Source organism: Tamandua tetradactyla, chromosome 17 (assembly GCF_023851605.1).
Source record: "Tamandua tetradactyla isolate mTamTet1 chromosome 17, mTamTet1.pri, whole genome shotgun sequence".
Lineage (NCBI taxonomy): Eukaryota > Metazoa > Chordata > Mammalia > Pilosa > Myrmecophagidae > Tamandua > Tamandua tetradactyla.
Window position 1 is genome coordinate 20,799,459 of NC_135343.1, and position 17,881 is coordinate 20,817,339.

A 17,881-nucleotide genomic window follows, 5' to 3' on the forward strand; every position below is an offset into this window, starting at 1 on the left:
CCTTGTAAACTATTGTTTTAGAAGAGTTTGGCTGTAGGATATTTTTACTGGAGTTCAGCTGAGTGTGGGGTGTTGCAGGAAGAATGAAAATTGGGACACAAAGAGAGGAGAGAAAACACCAGTCTTCCCTCTCACTTTCCTTCAAAGCACTCCATCGCTCCTCCCTTTTTTGCTTAGTCTTTCACAGATGGAGAATATAAAGGCGCTAACAGTAATATGAACAGCCCCAAACTGGTCTAAAACCCCCTGAGTCACGAGATTTCCCCGGGCTCTCTCAGGCCCACTTCGTCCCAGCCTCGCACCTGCGCAATTCATTTACCTCGCTAACCCCGCCCCTACATCCTTCTGCGGCTGCGCAGCAGGCTCACTCGGCGTTCAAAACGCGCCCAGAGGCGCGCGGTACTTCTGCGCCAAGGAGGCCTGAGGCGCTCAGAGCTGAAGTAGCGGTTATGGCCTACGTCAACCCCGTGGTAAGGTACTCCGGGCCTCTCGGCCTGTGGTCTGTGTAGAGGGAGAGCCCCGGCCCGCTGGAATCAGGACTTTCTCTAGCGGACTCCAGCACACATTTTTCTTCCTCCTGGCCTCTCTCAGACTTCCTCTCCTTTGCTGGCTCTGACCCATTTCCACCTCTGTGTGGAAGGAAGGCCTAGGAGGTCCGGTAGTTTTTTCGACCGGAAGTGAGCGTGGCCCACCGGAAGAACAAGGGTACCCCTTTGCTCCCTAACGTACCTCACCCAAAGTTAGGTTGTCTAGGTTGGGGTGCTTGGAATGTGATGACTCTCCATCCTCCCGTTCTCTTATATGTCTAGAAAATTCCCTAGTTCAGTTGTACTCTTTATCCTAAAATTTTAGTGCGAGCTTTGACTCCAAGCTGTATTATTTATTAATATGAAATAACAGATAATGTGACATTTCTTGTTAGTCAGCCACTATTTGTACTGTCCTCACTCCAGGTTTTTCCCATCCTTTAGCATCTTAATGCCTTCGTGTACAATTTGAATAAAAGATAAACACAAAACATTGACCTCCCACCTCTAATGGCTGTGTAAACCTCACAGAATTTACAGGATAAATGGCACGTGTGAGACTTTCTATCAATCTTTAAAAAAAAAAAAAAATCAGTGATTCACCTTTATTTTCAGTTGATCTAAACAAATTTCACATTTTGGGAAAGACAATGTATTCATATCTGTGTTATTTCATGGGTTCTGTGTGTGCATGTGCTTCCATAAAAGATTCCACTTTTAGGGTCATATTTTAATGTGTACCAATTTCTGATGTTAATGTGTTTTGAGATAAAATTCTATGTTTGAATATAAGTTTACCATGTGTACCATTTTATCTGAGGGGAAAAAGGTGTGTGTGATTGTTTTCATTGAATAGTGAAGGGGTTAAAATGGATTTCCTGGACTATACATAGTTCTAATACAGATACCAGGAAGGGAAAGCAATAAAAGGTTTAACCTAGTCCCAGAAGAGAAGTATGTTGAACACCTATTTTGCATTTGAGAAATTGTGTTCTAATGGGTTCTTTTTGACCACTGCTGTTACACTTTGAGGGCAGATCTCAAAGATGTTTTACTCCTAGGAGTTTTCCCCTAACTTTAAATCCAGTCACTTTAACCGGGACTAACACTGACAATGATTTAGTTTGCCTTTATCAGGGTAAACTGCTTAGAAGCAGCAACTACACTAGGGACACTTAGTCTTAATGGATATGGTTGTGAAAAATAACATATTACTTAAATATTACTCATTGGCCTATTCATAGACTTAATCTGACTCTTTGGAAGGGTTAATTTAAAACCTTGCTGCTGTTGAAATGAGCAGGTGTTTCTAGAGTATTTATCAGGTAGCCTGAAAAAAAAAAAAAAAAAAGAACAGTTCTCATTTTGATGAAGCAATGAGTAACTCAAATAAATTCCTGTTTTGTCTGTATCAGTAGAACTTCCACTGGGTCAGTATTGTCAGCCCACTTAGCATTGCCACTTTTGGGCCAGAGAGAGTGGAGCACAATTTTCATAGATTTGAAAGTCTTGAGTTTATTTTGCAGGCCCACCATTCTATTGCTCAAACCAATGTCTAATCTAGTAGAAATCTGCTCAGTGTTACTGTCGTGGCATTTTTTCCCCCCTGGGAAGTGTTTTAGAATATTACTTAGTCTATGCAATGTGCAGGTTGTGGAAGGGTAAGGTTAATTCAGGTCCTTCTTAGTTTCTGATAGAAATCTACTTTGTTGCAGTAGTACTTTTATTTGACAGTGCTTCAGAACATTTTTTTTTGGAAACATGCATATTTTGGCAGTGGGAGGGGCTTTGTTTATTCTATCATAAGTGCTTGCCCCCTTATGGTTTGGGATTTATATACATTTGTGGAAGTAATATAGTAACCCCTAAGAAAGCTCTTTTGATCTCTTTGTGAGAGAGTTACAGAAGGTAACTCTGTAAGAGAGAAAGGTAAATTGAAAACAGAAGATTTATTTTCTGCTGCCTTTTTACAAAGGAGTTGAGGAGGTTAAATATTAACACAAAAGACAACTAACATGAGAGCCCATATATCTTTATGGAGATTCTTACTCATATTTTATTGTAGTCCTGCAGTTCAGCCTTGCAGATAGCCTGAGACTTTGGGTCTGAAGCTAAAACAATTTATGGTAAGCTAAGATGGTACTGGGAATAGGAGGTACTTAGTAAAAATCATTATGGTGGTTTTCTTTTCTTTAAACTAAAAAATTAGAGTACACTGCAAACCTAAAAATTAGAGTACACTGCAAACTTTTAAACCTAAATATATTCAAACTTGAGAATTTTAATTTTTAACTATTGCTTTTATGTAGCCTAAACTCTACAGATCTGTAATTGAAGATGTAATTGAAGGAGTACGGGATCTATTTGCTGAAGAAGGTATAGAGGAACAAGTCTTAAAGGACTTGAAGCAGGTTTGTAAACAATACAAGTTTTTCTTCTCTTTTTTTCCCAGCTAAACTGATAAGTTATAGTTATAACACCTTCATTGTGCTTACCCATTCATTGTGCCTTCAGCTGACAATTTAATTTAAAAAGCTTTTTAAAAACATCTCAATTTCCTAATGCTTTTTTTGTTTGTTTTTTAAAATCAAACTTTTTTTTTTTCCTCTCTGCAGCTCTGGGAAACCAAGGTTTTGCAGTCTAAAGCAACAGAAGACTTTTTCAGTAATACCATCCATTCGTTCACCCTTCAGTTGCCACATAGCTTGCACCAAACTTTGCAGACATCAACAGGTTGGATACAATTAGTAAATTAGTATTATTTGGATCTTCAGAACACATTCATTTGCTGGTGTTTTGTAATTAACAGTATAATGTTTTTAAGGTGAAAGGGCTTGTACTTCAAAGTTATTTTAAATGAACATGGAATAAACAGACACTTTATAGCTATAGCTCAAAAAATTGGATTACTCAAACTAGTAGTTTTTTTATATCGAACTTTGTAAAGGTAATAAAGTCTTACTTTAGAGAAACATGTTGTATAGTATGAGTTATTGGGAGCACCCATTGATTATCTTAAATTGTTTGGGTCTATTTAAGGAGTGATCCAGCTGCCATTGAGCTGAAGCAGCAGAGGGAAAGATGGGTTCTTGCATGGTTATGCATTCTCTCTCTCAATCTCAATCTCTCTCTCTCACACACCTATTTATGTATTATATATTTATTATTATATTGGAAAGACATGGAACATTAACAAGAATATGGATATTATTCAGGCTACTTCATTGTTTTGGATAGCTAAAATGATGACTAGAAATTGACTATATGCATATTATATTAGTGAACTTCTTGAATCTAGACCTCTCCTTTTAAAGGAAATATTTGTCCATTTCATGTGCATCTTTTAAAACTGGAAGTGACTAACTGATAAAAGATAAAACTGATAGTGTTCTGTCTTTCAAAGTTTTAGTCCTTCTTTTCTCCTCTGCTTATTATAACCTTTAACACTCTAGTGTATTTATATATATGTGTACACACACACACACAGTGTAATTGAGATAGATTAGTGTCTGCAAAAGTGTGGGCTAACATTTTGAATTAGGTTGTCAGTAATATCTAGACTGTTCATTATATGCTAGGGTAAGTTCACATGAAAATTAATTGGGTCAAAGTGAAGAGAAAATAGACTAGGTAGTAGTATCTTTATCAATAAAAAACAGTAAGGTAAGTGTGATAGAAACTAAAAGCAGTGGGTTCTCTGCCCAGTGTGCTCAAATGATCAATTACTGAGACACTGGAGTTTCAAAGAGAGAGTTTATTGTTAAGTATGAAGCAGGAGACCAGACCGCCGAGCAGCCTAAAAATGTCTCTCTGAACTGCAGTAACTGATAGTTTTATAGTATCAAAAACTGGGCAGGTCTTAGGATAATGAGCACAGTGGTTTGAGATGACAAGGTTACAGAAGGCTCTTCATTAATAAAACATTAGGGGCTGTCTTTAGTGATCATAGGACTCTAAAGTTGAAAAACAGAATGAAGGGTATACAAGTGAGAGTCAGACACAAGACTTTTACAATCAAAATAAACGCTATATAGTTGTACAGTCATTATCTGAGATCAGAGCACCTGGATTACAGTTCAGAAGTTTCAGGTATTTCCCTCTGACTATTCTAATATACTAGAAAGTAAAAAATATCTATATAATTATTTAGTAATCATAGTCATTTCTTAAATCCTAGCTTCCAGGTTACAAGTGTGACAGCTTATAAAAATGAAATAAATTGATAATGAACATTGAATTATTAAACACAAGTTTTATCTAATATTGTGCCTATGAACTATAACTTTGTTCTGTAAGAATTTGACGTATTGAAGCTAACATATTGAAACATTTTTCATCATTTGAGCTTTTACCTGTGCTTTCATTTTGAACTTTTACAATTTTATCAGGACATCCATTTTACTTGCCTGTTTAACATCATTTTGAACTTTTTTCCTCTAATTCTATTTTATTTATTAAAGGACAAAGTTTTTGTTTTTTTTTTTTTTTTTTTTTTTTTTTTTTGCTGAGGAGTGGATGGAGGTGCTGAGCGTGAGCTTGTAAGAGGAAAATACTTGACTATCTTTTATTCAAAGCATAGTTAGCACATCTCAGGGTCTTTGTCATTCAAAATTGCAGTACGTGATTTTGCCACAAGATGGTATTATTACCAGTGATTTAAATCACAAAGATCTGTTAGCTGGTTTTCAATCAGTAAGTACCTTACTCTGTCTTAGAAGTTGGAATAATAGAAATAATTATATTTAAACAAGACAGTTTTCCTTATTTTCTACATCATTTATAACGAAGTGGTTCAGGAAGTGCATGTAGTCTTTGAAGAGTACATTACAGGCCTTGTTCCTGTCCCTCTTGGCTTTTAGGGCATCGCACAATAAGATTCTCAAAGTAAATATCCTCATAAAATTGAAATACATCTTAATTATATCTCCACATTGCATGCTTTTAAAAGCTTGATTAAAATAACCTAAACTAATTTATGTCTACAACCTTATCTCCTTTGATGACAAGTTCAAATTCACTGTATAATGGAAATAAGGCATTTGAATTTGTTTGTTCGACTTTGAGAATTTGTTTGCCTTACCATATTTTCTTTTACTGTAAAATCCATTTGCTTAGTAACTTTCTATGTCTTTTGGTCTCAACTTTTTAGGTCTTAGGATCCCTTTATACTCTTAAAAATTGGGCACCCCAAAGAGCTTTCTTTTCTGTAGATTATAAGTATCTATTTATCATATTAGAAATTAAAACTGAGAAATTGTTTTAAAGGTTGACTTATTAAATAATTAAATCAGATTACAGGCTAACATAGTTATTTTTAATAAAAAACATGTTATTTTCCAGAACAAAAATATGTAGTGAGGATGGCACTGTTTTAATTATTTACAAATCTTATTAATATCTGGCTTAATACAAGACAGTTGAATATGTTGTTTTGGTTAAAATATGTGAAGAAAATGTAGTCTTGAGTATATAATTGGAAAAGGGAGGAATCAGTAGTCTTTTTGGATAATTTGATAGTACATCAAAATTAGACAAGGTTAGCTTGTAAGGTGTAGTCTAAAACCATACCATTGAACTTTTTATGTTGCATTAAAACCCGTTGGTCTGTCTTGCGTTTTGAATGGTTCTTAAATCTGTATGTAATTTTTTTTAACTTTTTTTATTAATTAAAAAAATTAACAAAACATTAAGATATCATTCCATTCTACATATACAATCAGTAATTCTTAATATCATCACATAGTTGCATATTCATCATTTCTTAGAACATTTGCATTGATTTAGAAAAAGAAATAAAACGATAAGAGAAAAAAAAGATAATACATACCATACCCCTTACCCCTCGCTTTCATTTACCACTAGCATTTCAAACTAAATTTATTTTTACATTTGTTCCCCCTATTATTTATTTTTATTCCATATGGTCTACTTTTCTGTTGATATAGTAGCTAAAAGGAGCATCAGACACAAGGTTTTCACATTCTGTATGTAATTTTTTTTTTTTTTTTTTTTTTTTTTTTTTTTTTTAAAGGAAAGACAGAGAGAGAAGGAAGGAAGGATAGAAGGAAGGAAGGAAGGAAGAAAGGGAAACATCTTTAAACATTTTCTTGTTTTATTGTATTTTGTTTTTCCGTTTTTTGTTACATGGGCTGGGGCCGGGAATCGAACCGAGGTCCTCCGGCATAGCAGGCAAGCACTTTGCCCGCTGAGCCACCGCGGCCCGCCCCATGTAATTTTGTTTTATGTGATTAGTTATTTGGAAAATATTGGTTCACTGAGTTATACTGTTAACACACTGTTATGTAAGATTTTGAAAATCACATTCATTAATATCACTTCACATCTATTAGAAAAGAGTGGAAGTTTTAGAAAGCGGTTAGGTTTACTGTAGTAGATACACATTTAACCAAATTCTAATATTTGCTTGAAAACTTGAATTTTATCATTGGCGAAAAATTACTGTTAGTTGTTTCCTTGAAGTGATGGGCATATTTAGTTAATTTTTGAAAAAATGTCTGCCATATATCCAAATTTGAATAACCATAGTTTCTGTTGGTTATTCTTTCAAATAAAAATGGTGTTTTATGGAAAGAGAGGCCAGGTCAGCTCCCAATTTGAAACAATACCACAGAGCTTCTCTTGGTACTTCCTTTTACTTTGGCATACTGATGAAGTGCTTTGTTCCCATTTTATCACACAGAATATTAAAAAAACAATTGTACTTGATTGTTGAAATATTGTAAAAATAGTAATTCTAACTATTACGTAAAGGACCATCTTAAATGAAATTGTTTTTGTTTTGCTTTTTATTTATTTATTTATTTATTTTAACTGCAATTGAGTGGCAATGGAGAGTACAATGACTGCAAGCAAGTTTTGGTGCTACTGCTTTGTCATGCTGAGGTGCCTGCAGTTTTACTCATTGCTTTTGCATGATCAGTGCAAATGTCCACATAGCAAAAAGGCATATATTGCCTTAGTATTAGGAAAATAGTTTTGACCTCTGAATATTCCTCAAATATCTTGGTGACCCTCAGGAGTTTATACCCTCCACTTTGAGAGCTGCTGTTCCGTAATTAAGGTGATTATGTATAATTTACAACCTACTTTTGAAAGAGAAACAGGGCTCTATTAATAATTTCCCCAGAATAGCATTCAAAGCAGGACTATTCTGGCAAACTGGATTTTGAATAGGCTTCTTTTATTTAATCTTCATGTTAAATAGTATTTTTAATGAAACTATAAGTCATCATGGGAGAAATGGGGGGCAGAACAGAAACACTGCAAAGTTTGTGAGGCTTTCATTTTTGATCATTAATACCCATAAACTGTGAATACAGTATGTCGAATTGTTCTTGAACTTCTATTTAGTGATAATTTCAACAGTGTTGTGGTTCTTTAGGAAATTCGAGGGTTAGAATATTTTGTTTGGTCATTGGGACCAATGTGACTAATGATTAGTCACAAAGAAGAAATTGACTCCAGGTCATTCTCTTCACCTTTTGAATCATGTGACTTGGATTTGGAAGGGTTCGAAAAGCAGGACTGAGAATTGTGAAATTTACCTGCCGCAATGTCAAAGAATATTCGATGGTGGGTAGAGAAAAATACTTTTATATGTGAATACTGTTTTGTCATATAATCGTGTACATTTCTTAAAATGTGTTTGTTGATTTTTTATGCGTTATAAAACTGCTTGAAATGTAAGGTTAATGTTTCCAGAATATGTGTATATTCTAATATTCTCCCACTTTTAGATTTGGTAAAAGATACATTCGGTTGAAATTTAGTTATTAAAACCATCTTGAATGTTTTTTAAAAGTGTGTTTCAGGCACATTTAATGGTGTATGTAACTTGTGAACTTAAATGGATTATATAATTTGTGATTTTAGTGTCAAAATAAAGTGGGAGCTGAGTGAAACTTCACTATAAAACTGTTAGTTCAGTGATTTTATTCTGATGGCTATAAAGAATTTTAAAATGTTCTTATAGATCTGATTTCTTAAATATAGAGCATTCGCCGTTAGAATCTATTGCAAGGTATTTAAAAGAGGATTGCTACTATTTTTCCTCAAGAAATTCATTTAATTGCTTTAGACAGTGTATTAACAGATTTTTTGTTTCCTCTCAGGCTATGGCTTAAACTGGAGCAGCTTAAGCTTTGCTCATTCCAGCTAATTAAGACTAATACCATTGTGTTCTTGCTACTCCAATTCTTTCTAATTTAGCCTTTCTGAAAGAATGCCTGTTAATAAGCAAAGCCATAGATGAACAGAGGATAAAAATAATTCTGTGCTTCATTAACCGTCAGTCTCTACAGCCTCACTTCTGTTGTTTTAACGTGGAAAGAATGGTTAGTTTAAAAAATGTTTTTTCTTCTGAGCTGTTTGTTGTATATAATGGAGCCATCTTAGCATCAGAAACATTTCCTTGATGCAGCATGTGAAAAACAGGGCATAATAAACATTATACTTAATATATATGTGCTGTATAAATATGCTAAAAAGTTCTTTTTATAAGTGGCAAAATGACATTATAAAAGTCAAGTTCAGCTAAATAAAACTAACCTTGAGCATTAAAAATTATGGTTACATTGATCAACTGAGATCATTCTTTGTGGTTACTATTTGTTCTTTAAACTTGTGTTTTAATGATAGATTGCATTTATCACCAATTGGTCAAACCTTCTAGATGAAGGGAGAGCTAGCATAAAAATTGATAGAAAATAAAGGAAAGATATATTGCATTGCACCTACAATATAGGTTGAGTTGTTTTCCTGAGAATTTGTTCTCTCATATTTTTCTTAGCAGGTTTATCTGTTTCATGCAGTCATGTTTTTATTTTTTTATTCCTAAAACTGTGTACCCATTCTTGTTTAATTGGCCAGAATAACTTTTCCTGAAATGAAGGAATTGAAATTTATTTTGAACCTATAAAATTTAGAATGGGTCTGCATTGGGTTACATATGTCTGCTCAATACTATAGTGTCTTAGAAATGTGCTGCTTTAATAATTATTACTTTATCTCCCTGATGAAAAGTTTTTTTCTTTTTAAATATTCTTAGTGAGAAATATCCACATGTATACAGTCCAAACATACTATACAATCAATGGCTCACAGCATTATCAGAAAACTGTGCATTTCTCACCATGATCACTTCCAGAACACTTGCATCACTCCAGAAAAAGAAACAAAAAGGGGAAAAAAAACAACAACTCATACATCCCATACCCTCCACCCCAACCCTCTTACCTACCCACAGCTTATCAAACTACCCAACTTCCACCGTTTATCTCCTCTCATTATTCATTTCTTTTTTATCCTTATTTTTTTACTTACCTGTCCATACCCTGGTAAAAAAGAGCATCAGACACAAGGCTTTCACAATCGCACAGTCACACTGCAAAAGCTACACCATCACACAGTCCTCTGCAAGAACCAAGGTCACTGGAACACAGCTCCAGGCACTTCTCTCTAGATGCCCCAATGTACCACAAACCAAAAAGGGATATTCATATAATGTACACGAACAACCTCCAGGATAACCTCCTGACTCTGAAATCTCTGAGCCACTGAGACTTTATTTTGTCTAATTTCTCTCTTCCGTCTTTTGGTCAAGAAGTCCCTCTCATTCCAACGAGGCCAGGTCCTGGTTCATCCCTGGGAGTCAGGTCCTACATTGCTAGGGAGATTTATACCCTTGGGAGTTATGTCCCACACAGTGGGGAGGGCATTGAGTTCACCTACTGAATTGGCTTAGAGAGAGTTGCCTTCTGAGCAACAAAAGAGGTTCTGTGAGGGTGACTCTTAGGCATAATTATCAGTAGCTTTAGCCTCTCCTTTGCAGGAGCAAACTTCATAGGGGCAAGCCCCAAGATTGAGGGTTCAGTCTATTGAATTGGTCACCCCCACTGCCTACAAGAATACCAGGAATTCCCCAGATGGGGACGTTTGGTATTTACTCCTTTCTTCCTAGTCCTGCAAGGGAACCTTGCAAATACTTTTTTATTCTCTGCTCAGACTACTCCAAGAGATATCAGGGCACCTGATGAAAAGTTTTTTTTTTAAAAATTTTTTATTAATTAAAAAAAATTACAAGAAACAAATATTCCCAACACATACACTCAGCAATTCACAATATCATCACATAGTTGCATATATGATGAAAAGTTTTAATAGAGATTTAGTGCTACATTAACTTACTGAAAGACAACCTAGGTCTTTTGTTATGGAATTCTAAAATACTTGATTATAAGATACTTTCTTTTGGTACTTAAAGTAATTTAGTTGTAAAATCTTTAAAGTTGAAAGGATATAATTTATTTTTTTTGTATCACTCGGAATCGGGAAGTTTTGAATTTACTGTGATCAAACCAAGTTAGTGATGGAAATATATATGGTATATATAAAGTCGTACTTTGCAATTGTGTTAAATTGGTAAATTCTAATGAATATGTAATTTTTATTATGTTTTCTGTACAGCATCTTTAGTTATTCCTGGTAGAACTATCCCCAGTCTAACCACAACAGAACTGGTATGTAATTTATTTAAAATATACTTTAAAAGATATTCCCCACTTTTAGTGAATGATGAAAGAATGCTGAGCATAAATGTAATTTGTAATCTTGAATGGGAAAAAATGTGGTGAGGAGTTGGGAGACAGGGATAGCTTCTAGAACATAGATGGCGCAAAAACTCAGGAGTTGCAGAATGGACATTTTCTTAACCAACTTTTCCTATCTTCCAGGGTAGTTGTTAGCATGTGCAAAGATTATAGCTACAAGGTTAGGACAGGTCTGAAGTTATGTGCTATTTTAATGTCCTATGTAATGTTATATAATTAGTGGATCCTAAATAAGTAATTTTGAGATGGTATCTTCTTTTGATTTTTTTTTTTAGAGTTGAAACAATAATTTTCCCTTTTAAGTGAAATGTTTTGTGAAGTAGAGTTTATAGATTTTTTTCCCTGTTAGGATTTGGAAACAGGAAATACAATTACAGCTTGTGCATAGAAAATTGAATGGCTTTTCAGGTGAGGAAGATTAGCCATTTTTAAATATAATTACAACTTGTGCATAGAAAATTTAGTGGATTTTCAGGTGAGGAAGATTAGTGATTTTTCTCTTTCCATTTTTGTCCGTCATTGAATGATTTATTATCCAGTTTTTCATTTTTTCAGCCCTTGGGCTATCTTTCTAGGGTAAAGTGTTTGGGGGGCCATTTACTCCCATTTCTTTTTTAAAAACAAAACCACGCCCCCTTACCAGGATATAGAGAATGATCCTGCTTTTGATAGGAAACCAATGAAAAAATATCTCTGCTTTTTAAATTTATGAAAATATTTTTCCCGATTATAGAAATAATATATACTTGTAAAAAGTAAAAAAAAAAAAAAGAAAAGATTTATAAGAAAATGTGAAAAGCGTTTTCTAGTCTTAACATTCTGAAGATAGCTATTATAATTTTTTTATGTATATCCATTTGGACTTCTTTGTGAATATTATATTAATTTTTAGGGTAAAAATAGGAATCGGATTACTCTCTGTACTATTTCTGTAATTTTTTTTTTATTAACAATTATAGTTGGACCCTTTTCAATGTTGTTAAATATAAATTGACCTTATGGATGAACTCTGGTTTAACCAATGTTTTATTGATGGGCATTTAAATTATCTCCACATTTTTCCAGTGTAGCGTTCCATTGAATATACTTGCCCATAGGTCTTTGTTTAATTGTGTGACAATCAGGATAAATTCCTGGCGGTAGAATTTCTGAGCCAAGTGGTCATGCATGCTTTCAGTTTTGATAGATATTGCAAAATAACCACACAAAAGGATTGTAACAATATACACTTACAAAAACCAGTAGTTTAAAAGAACTTTTTTTTTTGAAATCACATCCTCTCCAACATTGGGTATTATTTATCAATCTTTCAAATTTTTGCCAGTCTGATAGGCAAAAATGTTTGTCTTTTGATTTAGCAGTTCTTGTTTTTAAATCTGGGTTTAATTATACCAAAATCAAAGTTATGGACTATCATATTATCTACATGAAAATAACCATAAGTGATGGACTTACAGACTAGGAGAGCCTTATAAATAGCAGGGGTCCTTATATTTGACACTTTGATAATCACTGGCCAAGGTAAAGTTATACAGTGGGAAAATCTTATGAATTAATGTGCGTTCTATTTATTAAGACTTACTGGTTCATTGCTAATATCTGTAGAACAGAACTGCTCTTGATCCTTAATGAGATGACCTAAATCAAATATTAAAAAAGCTGTTTTGTTCAAAGAACTCAGCCCTAATGAACTTGTCAAAAACTATTGTCCTCCTGTCCTGAATTATATTTTTTGGCCCCCGTGAGATCAGGGAAATAAAAATAGAAGTACAAGTCCTTTTCTGACTTTCTCCTGTAATTGTTTCCTATCCAGGGTACCTCAAATTCCAGTGCAAACTTGACTTTTCCTTCTAGTATTGGTTATCATATTCATGTACCAGCAGGTGCAACGCTGCAAACTGTATCTGGTGAGAGTATGTTCTAAGAATATTTTGTTTTTAGCATTGACTTTCCTGGATACTAAGTTTCATAATTTTTGATGACGTATATATTAGATTTATAGGAAGTCTTAAACATATTTATAAAGTAATAATAAATGGTTATTGCAAAGGAAATACCTTTCACAAAGATCATAGATGAGGCCTATCCTGTATTTCATTCCCATATCTCTTTCCCAGTTTTGTGTAAAATGCTTTATGTATGTTTTTTCTCTTAATTTAAGGCAATTATATACATTTTAACAAATACAAAATAAACTAACACATCTTGGTATCTGTTAGCTCTAATCAAGGGAAATTAAATAAGATTAACTGATAATCTTTATCACCTTCCTTATCAGAGACTGTATGGTATAGTAGAACACACATAAGTTTAGACGTTAACCAACCTTTGCCTTTCAGAGCATTGATCTAGATGTGGAAGAGTATAACACTTATTGTTTAAGGAAAGCACCTAACTTGATGCTCAAAAATAAATTCCTCTTTTCTTCTTAGTAATTTAGAGGAAAGAGGGGAAAAAAGAATTTCATAACTTTTGAAATTCGTAAACTTTTTTTTAGATAGACTTGCAGTTGTGTGGTATCTTAAATATGTGAAATATATTGTATATAATTGTTTAAAATCCCATTTGAATTGGAAACACTAATTTATTTATTAAATAATGAAAGAAGCCCATCAGATTAATATTGGTGATTATAAATTTATCATGAAATGTGACAGACAGTAGTTGGAAAAGGCTAGAGTTAAAGGAAAACATTTAATTATTTAAAAATAAGAATAATATGTATCCATTGTAGAAAATACAAAAAGTCCAAAGAATAAAATAAAAATTCCTAGAGATAATCACTGTTAGCATATTGGTAAGCCTGTTGTGCCTGTAATTTTTTTTTTCCAAGAAATTAGGATTCTGTTATGCTTAGTTTTGCTTTTTCCTTTTAAAGGTCACCTTTATAAAATCAATGTACCAATTATGGTGACACAGACTTCTGGAAGAGCAAGTATTCTTCAGCAGCCAATTCAGCAAATAGTTCATCAACTTGGGCAGCCTTCAATAATACAGACCAGTGTTCCACAGTTGAACCCATCTTCTGTTCAATCAACTACTGAAAAATCACAGAGATTGGAAACTGTACTACAGCAACCCACAATTCTACATTCTGGAACAGTAGATAGGAAACACTTAGAAAATGCCACCAGTGATGTACTTGTATCTCCTGAAAATGAGTATAGAATCATGTCCAAAGCTTTATTGAATCCTCAGGATAGCTCTCAGTATATCAATCTTCCAGGTGTTGTAATTGCTCCACCAGTCTCTCAAACAGGTTCTAACTTGGAGCCAATGCTCAGTGTTTCAGCTAGTGTGGCTCAGAATATGCATGGTGGGCCCTTCTCCATGGTCCCTCAGGGAGCTCTGCATCAACATATGTCTGATGTTCAGCTTCATGTTATTAAAAATACTATGTATGGATATGATTCTGTGAAGCAGCAAAGAAATACAGAGGCATCCAGCAGCCTACCTATCTCGGAAAAGGTAGTTCTGTGTTCAACTAATGGTATTAGGGGACAGACAGTAGCTGGTGGTTAGACTTCCTGAGTTTTTCTTTTTAAGGTGTAAGATTAATCAGAACTATGTTTTTTATTTCTCTAGGCGATTACTTCTTTAGTGTTGTTTTTAATATAACCATCATTTCTTAAAGTATTCATATTTAGCATTTCTAAACTTATTTCAATGAGGTAGAATATTTTTTTTAAAAGAAAATCCATTTAAGGAAGTCTGTTTTACTTCTGCTTTACATTATGAGAATTGCTTTTTTACCTGTATACAAAATTAAAAAGACCTAGAAATACGTCCCAGTAAGTAAATAAGTATTTTGAGGTAATTTTATTGTCGTACTTAATATACAAAAGAAGCCCAAAGTGTTTTTTTCTTATTCTACCTAATTTTCCTAAAATCCCATATGAAAGCTTTCCCTGTGTGAAGAATTATCTTTCTAGTAAATATTTTGCTTCTCCCTGCCTGATAAAATACTAGTCTTACTTGATTTTAAATTGTTTGGAATACAGACCACTAAAAAATAGCTTTTAATTAACTTTCCTTACTGAAAATAGGTCAGAGATACTAATTTCCAAGGAATTCATTGTGATGACAGAAAATTCATGGAGAATTTTGTCTCATGAACATTAAAAAAAAAACAACTTGCGTTATCTAGTTCAGATGTAAAATATGCCTTATAGCTGATTCCATTTATAAGACTTAATAATACTTGACAAATAAAGGTCTAGCTGCTGGCTTATTGATTCTCTAGAATTATTGTACATATCTGTAGTAATGGGTAGTTAAGTGCCATCATACCGTGTTATTCTAAGAATGTTTAAATGTCCTAGATAGATGAGGGAAGGTGTTATAGGGTACAATGAAAAGAGAAAATGTCAGAAACTGTTTGATCTGTTTTAGAATATTTCAGGTATTCGAAGATGCCTGTTCAAGATTTTTTGCAAGTCTATTTTTAGTTTTAGTGTTAAATACTAAGATTTATTTTGAGTATTTTTCCTGATAACTTCCATATAATAATATAAAAATCTTAAAAATCAGTATAGGCTAAACTTAAAATTATGAAACATTTGGTTTTGAGGTTAAAAAAAAGTGTTAATTCTCAGCACTTATTTTAGATGTATCCTCCCATTGGACTCTGTATGAGCTTTGCAGATTTTTGGTGTGATGAGTCAAGGATTTATGCTCCTATTACTCATTAGATGTCATCTTGTACTTTGTTCATAAGGGGGGAAAGATTGGTGATTGGTAAAGGGAGAATAATGAAGGTTATTTAGGATAGTGATTTTTGTTGGTAGTAGTGTTTGAGAGCATGAACTTTGAAGCCACAATTACATTGAGATTTCAGATTCACCTCTTACAAGCAAGCCTGGCACTGTTAGTCTCTGAAATTTAATTAAAGTCTATACACTGGGAATAATACCAACCTTATAATTTTTAGGATTATGTGAGATGATGAACATTGAATATTTAATAGCTGCTGACATCATAGCTTTAGGTTAGTGCTATGCTTTGTGGACTTGTGCTGTATTGTGCAATTTTCCATATAACTTGTATAATAATCTTAAAAAAGATCTATAGCAAAGACATAAAAATCCAAACTTATAATAATATTTGCTTTTATAGTTTCTCTGTTAATTTACTGTAGGATACATTTGGGAATTGAATCATGTCCCCTATAAGAAGCTTGCTCAGGTTCCAGCCTCTGGTCCTGTAGATGTGAATCCATTTGTTTATAGGACCTTTGAAGATGTTGTTAGGTGTGCCCAAAATGAATAAGGATAGGCCTTATTCAGCATGTCTTAAGGAAAGGAAACTGGACACACAGAAAGCCACTTCGAGGAGAAGACTGGGAGTCAGTAGGACCCCAGAATAGAAAGAAGACTGTCACATGCACTGCCATGCGACAGAAAAGCCAAGGACCTGAAGGTCACTAGCAGCCTGCCCCCCAGAATGTCACAGTCTTTGAGGAAGAAGCATTGCCTTGCTAATGCCTTGATTTGGATTTTTCCTAGGCTCAAAACTGTGAGCCAATAAATTCCTATGGTTTAAGCCAAGTTACTGAGTGGTATTTGTTTTAGCAGCCAGGAAACTAAAACATACCTTTAAGAGATTTCACAATCTGGCACAGTTTAAGCTGATACTATTTTCAAAAAATTTATAAGATTTTCAGAACTTCTATTGTAAGCTGCAATTAGTTATTCTTGTTTACTTTTCCTTTGTAGACTCCCAGAGAGCTTTCAGGATCGATACAAGTTTAAAAACTAGGGACTGTGTGGGTTTAAGAGCTGTTTTATAAAATATTTTCTTGACAATTTTTGATTTGCTCTGACTGTAAATTATATATTACTATGTTAACTTTTTGCTTGGTCTAGGAATTTTCTTTTCTAATCTTAAAATGCTGTAGAGAACTAGAACCTCAGTTCTTTGGAACTCTGAAAAGTAGAGTAGAAGGAGAGAAATTCATATAGTTTTATATCCTCTTTAATTCCTTTATATCCCCTACCTGCCCTCACCACCACCCTCATTACCCCACCTCCAAATATTGTCATTTCTGTTGCCTTATCTTTTAATTATCTTATGCTTCTGACGGCATCCTCTTATCTTCTTTATGAGCTCCTGTTTAACTGCCCCCAGTGTTTCCTCAGGTTCTATCCCCAGCCTATTTTTCTTCCTGACTTCCCTGGGCAGTCTCATACATTGTCATGGTTTTAACTATCAACTGTTTGTTGATGACTACATTTCCAACCCTATTACTCCCCTGAGCTGCATTTCTGTGTCTGATGCCTTATGTGCCTCTCCACCTAAAAGCCTCAATTCATTGTTCCTCATCAGAGATGCTGCAGAGTGTCACTACACACCAGTCTCCTGAGCTAAGGAATGGAATTATATTTTGGCTTTTTCTTTTCCATTATACTCCTTCTATATTTCTGGAATATGTCCTTTCTTTTCCATCCCTACTACTGTTGCCCTAATTGTCCCCATTTGAGCTTATGTAATAGTTTCCTAAACTAATTTATCAGATATGTATAGATATAGATATCTCCTCTGCTGTTTTTCATTCCGTCTCACCCAGTCGTTCTCCCTAGAAGTTAAAGGCTTAGGTCTTGGGGTCAAAATTGTTTTGAATCCCTTCTCTATCCCTTAATCAGTCTGTAACTTGGACGTAACAGACTCGTTACTCAGTTTCATCAATCATAAAATAAGATAATGGTATCTAACAGAGTTGTGATGGGA

General features: G+C 34.0%; 1 protein-coding gene across 2 annotated transcripts in view; it reads left to right on the forward strand.

Annotated features, from left to right (window-relative positions):
• Nucleotides 1–342: 342 nt before the first annotated feature.
• The window catches only part of GTF2A1L (general transcription factor IIA subunit 1 like), a 56,667-nt gene continuing 39,128 nt past the window's right edge, over nt 343–17,881 (forward strand). For both annotated transcript variants that reach the window (XM_077134176.1, XM_077134177.1), the window contains exons 1-6: nt 343–470; nt 2,837–2,938; nt 3,143–3,260; nt 11,013–11,065; nt 12,969–13,062; nt 14,034–14,623. In XM_077134176.1, the coding sequence (XP_076990291.1) occupies nt 450–470; nt 2,837–2,938; nt 3,143–3,260; nt 11,013–11,065; nt 12,969–13,062; nt 14,034–14,623 (978 nt within the window). In that variant the 5' untranslated portion in view covers nt 343–449. The remainder of the gene's footprint in view (nt 471–2,836; nt 2,939–3,142; nt 3,261–11,012; nt 11,066–12,968; nt 13,063–14,033; nt 14,624–17,881) is intronic.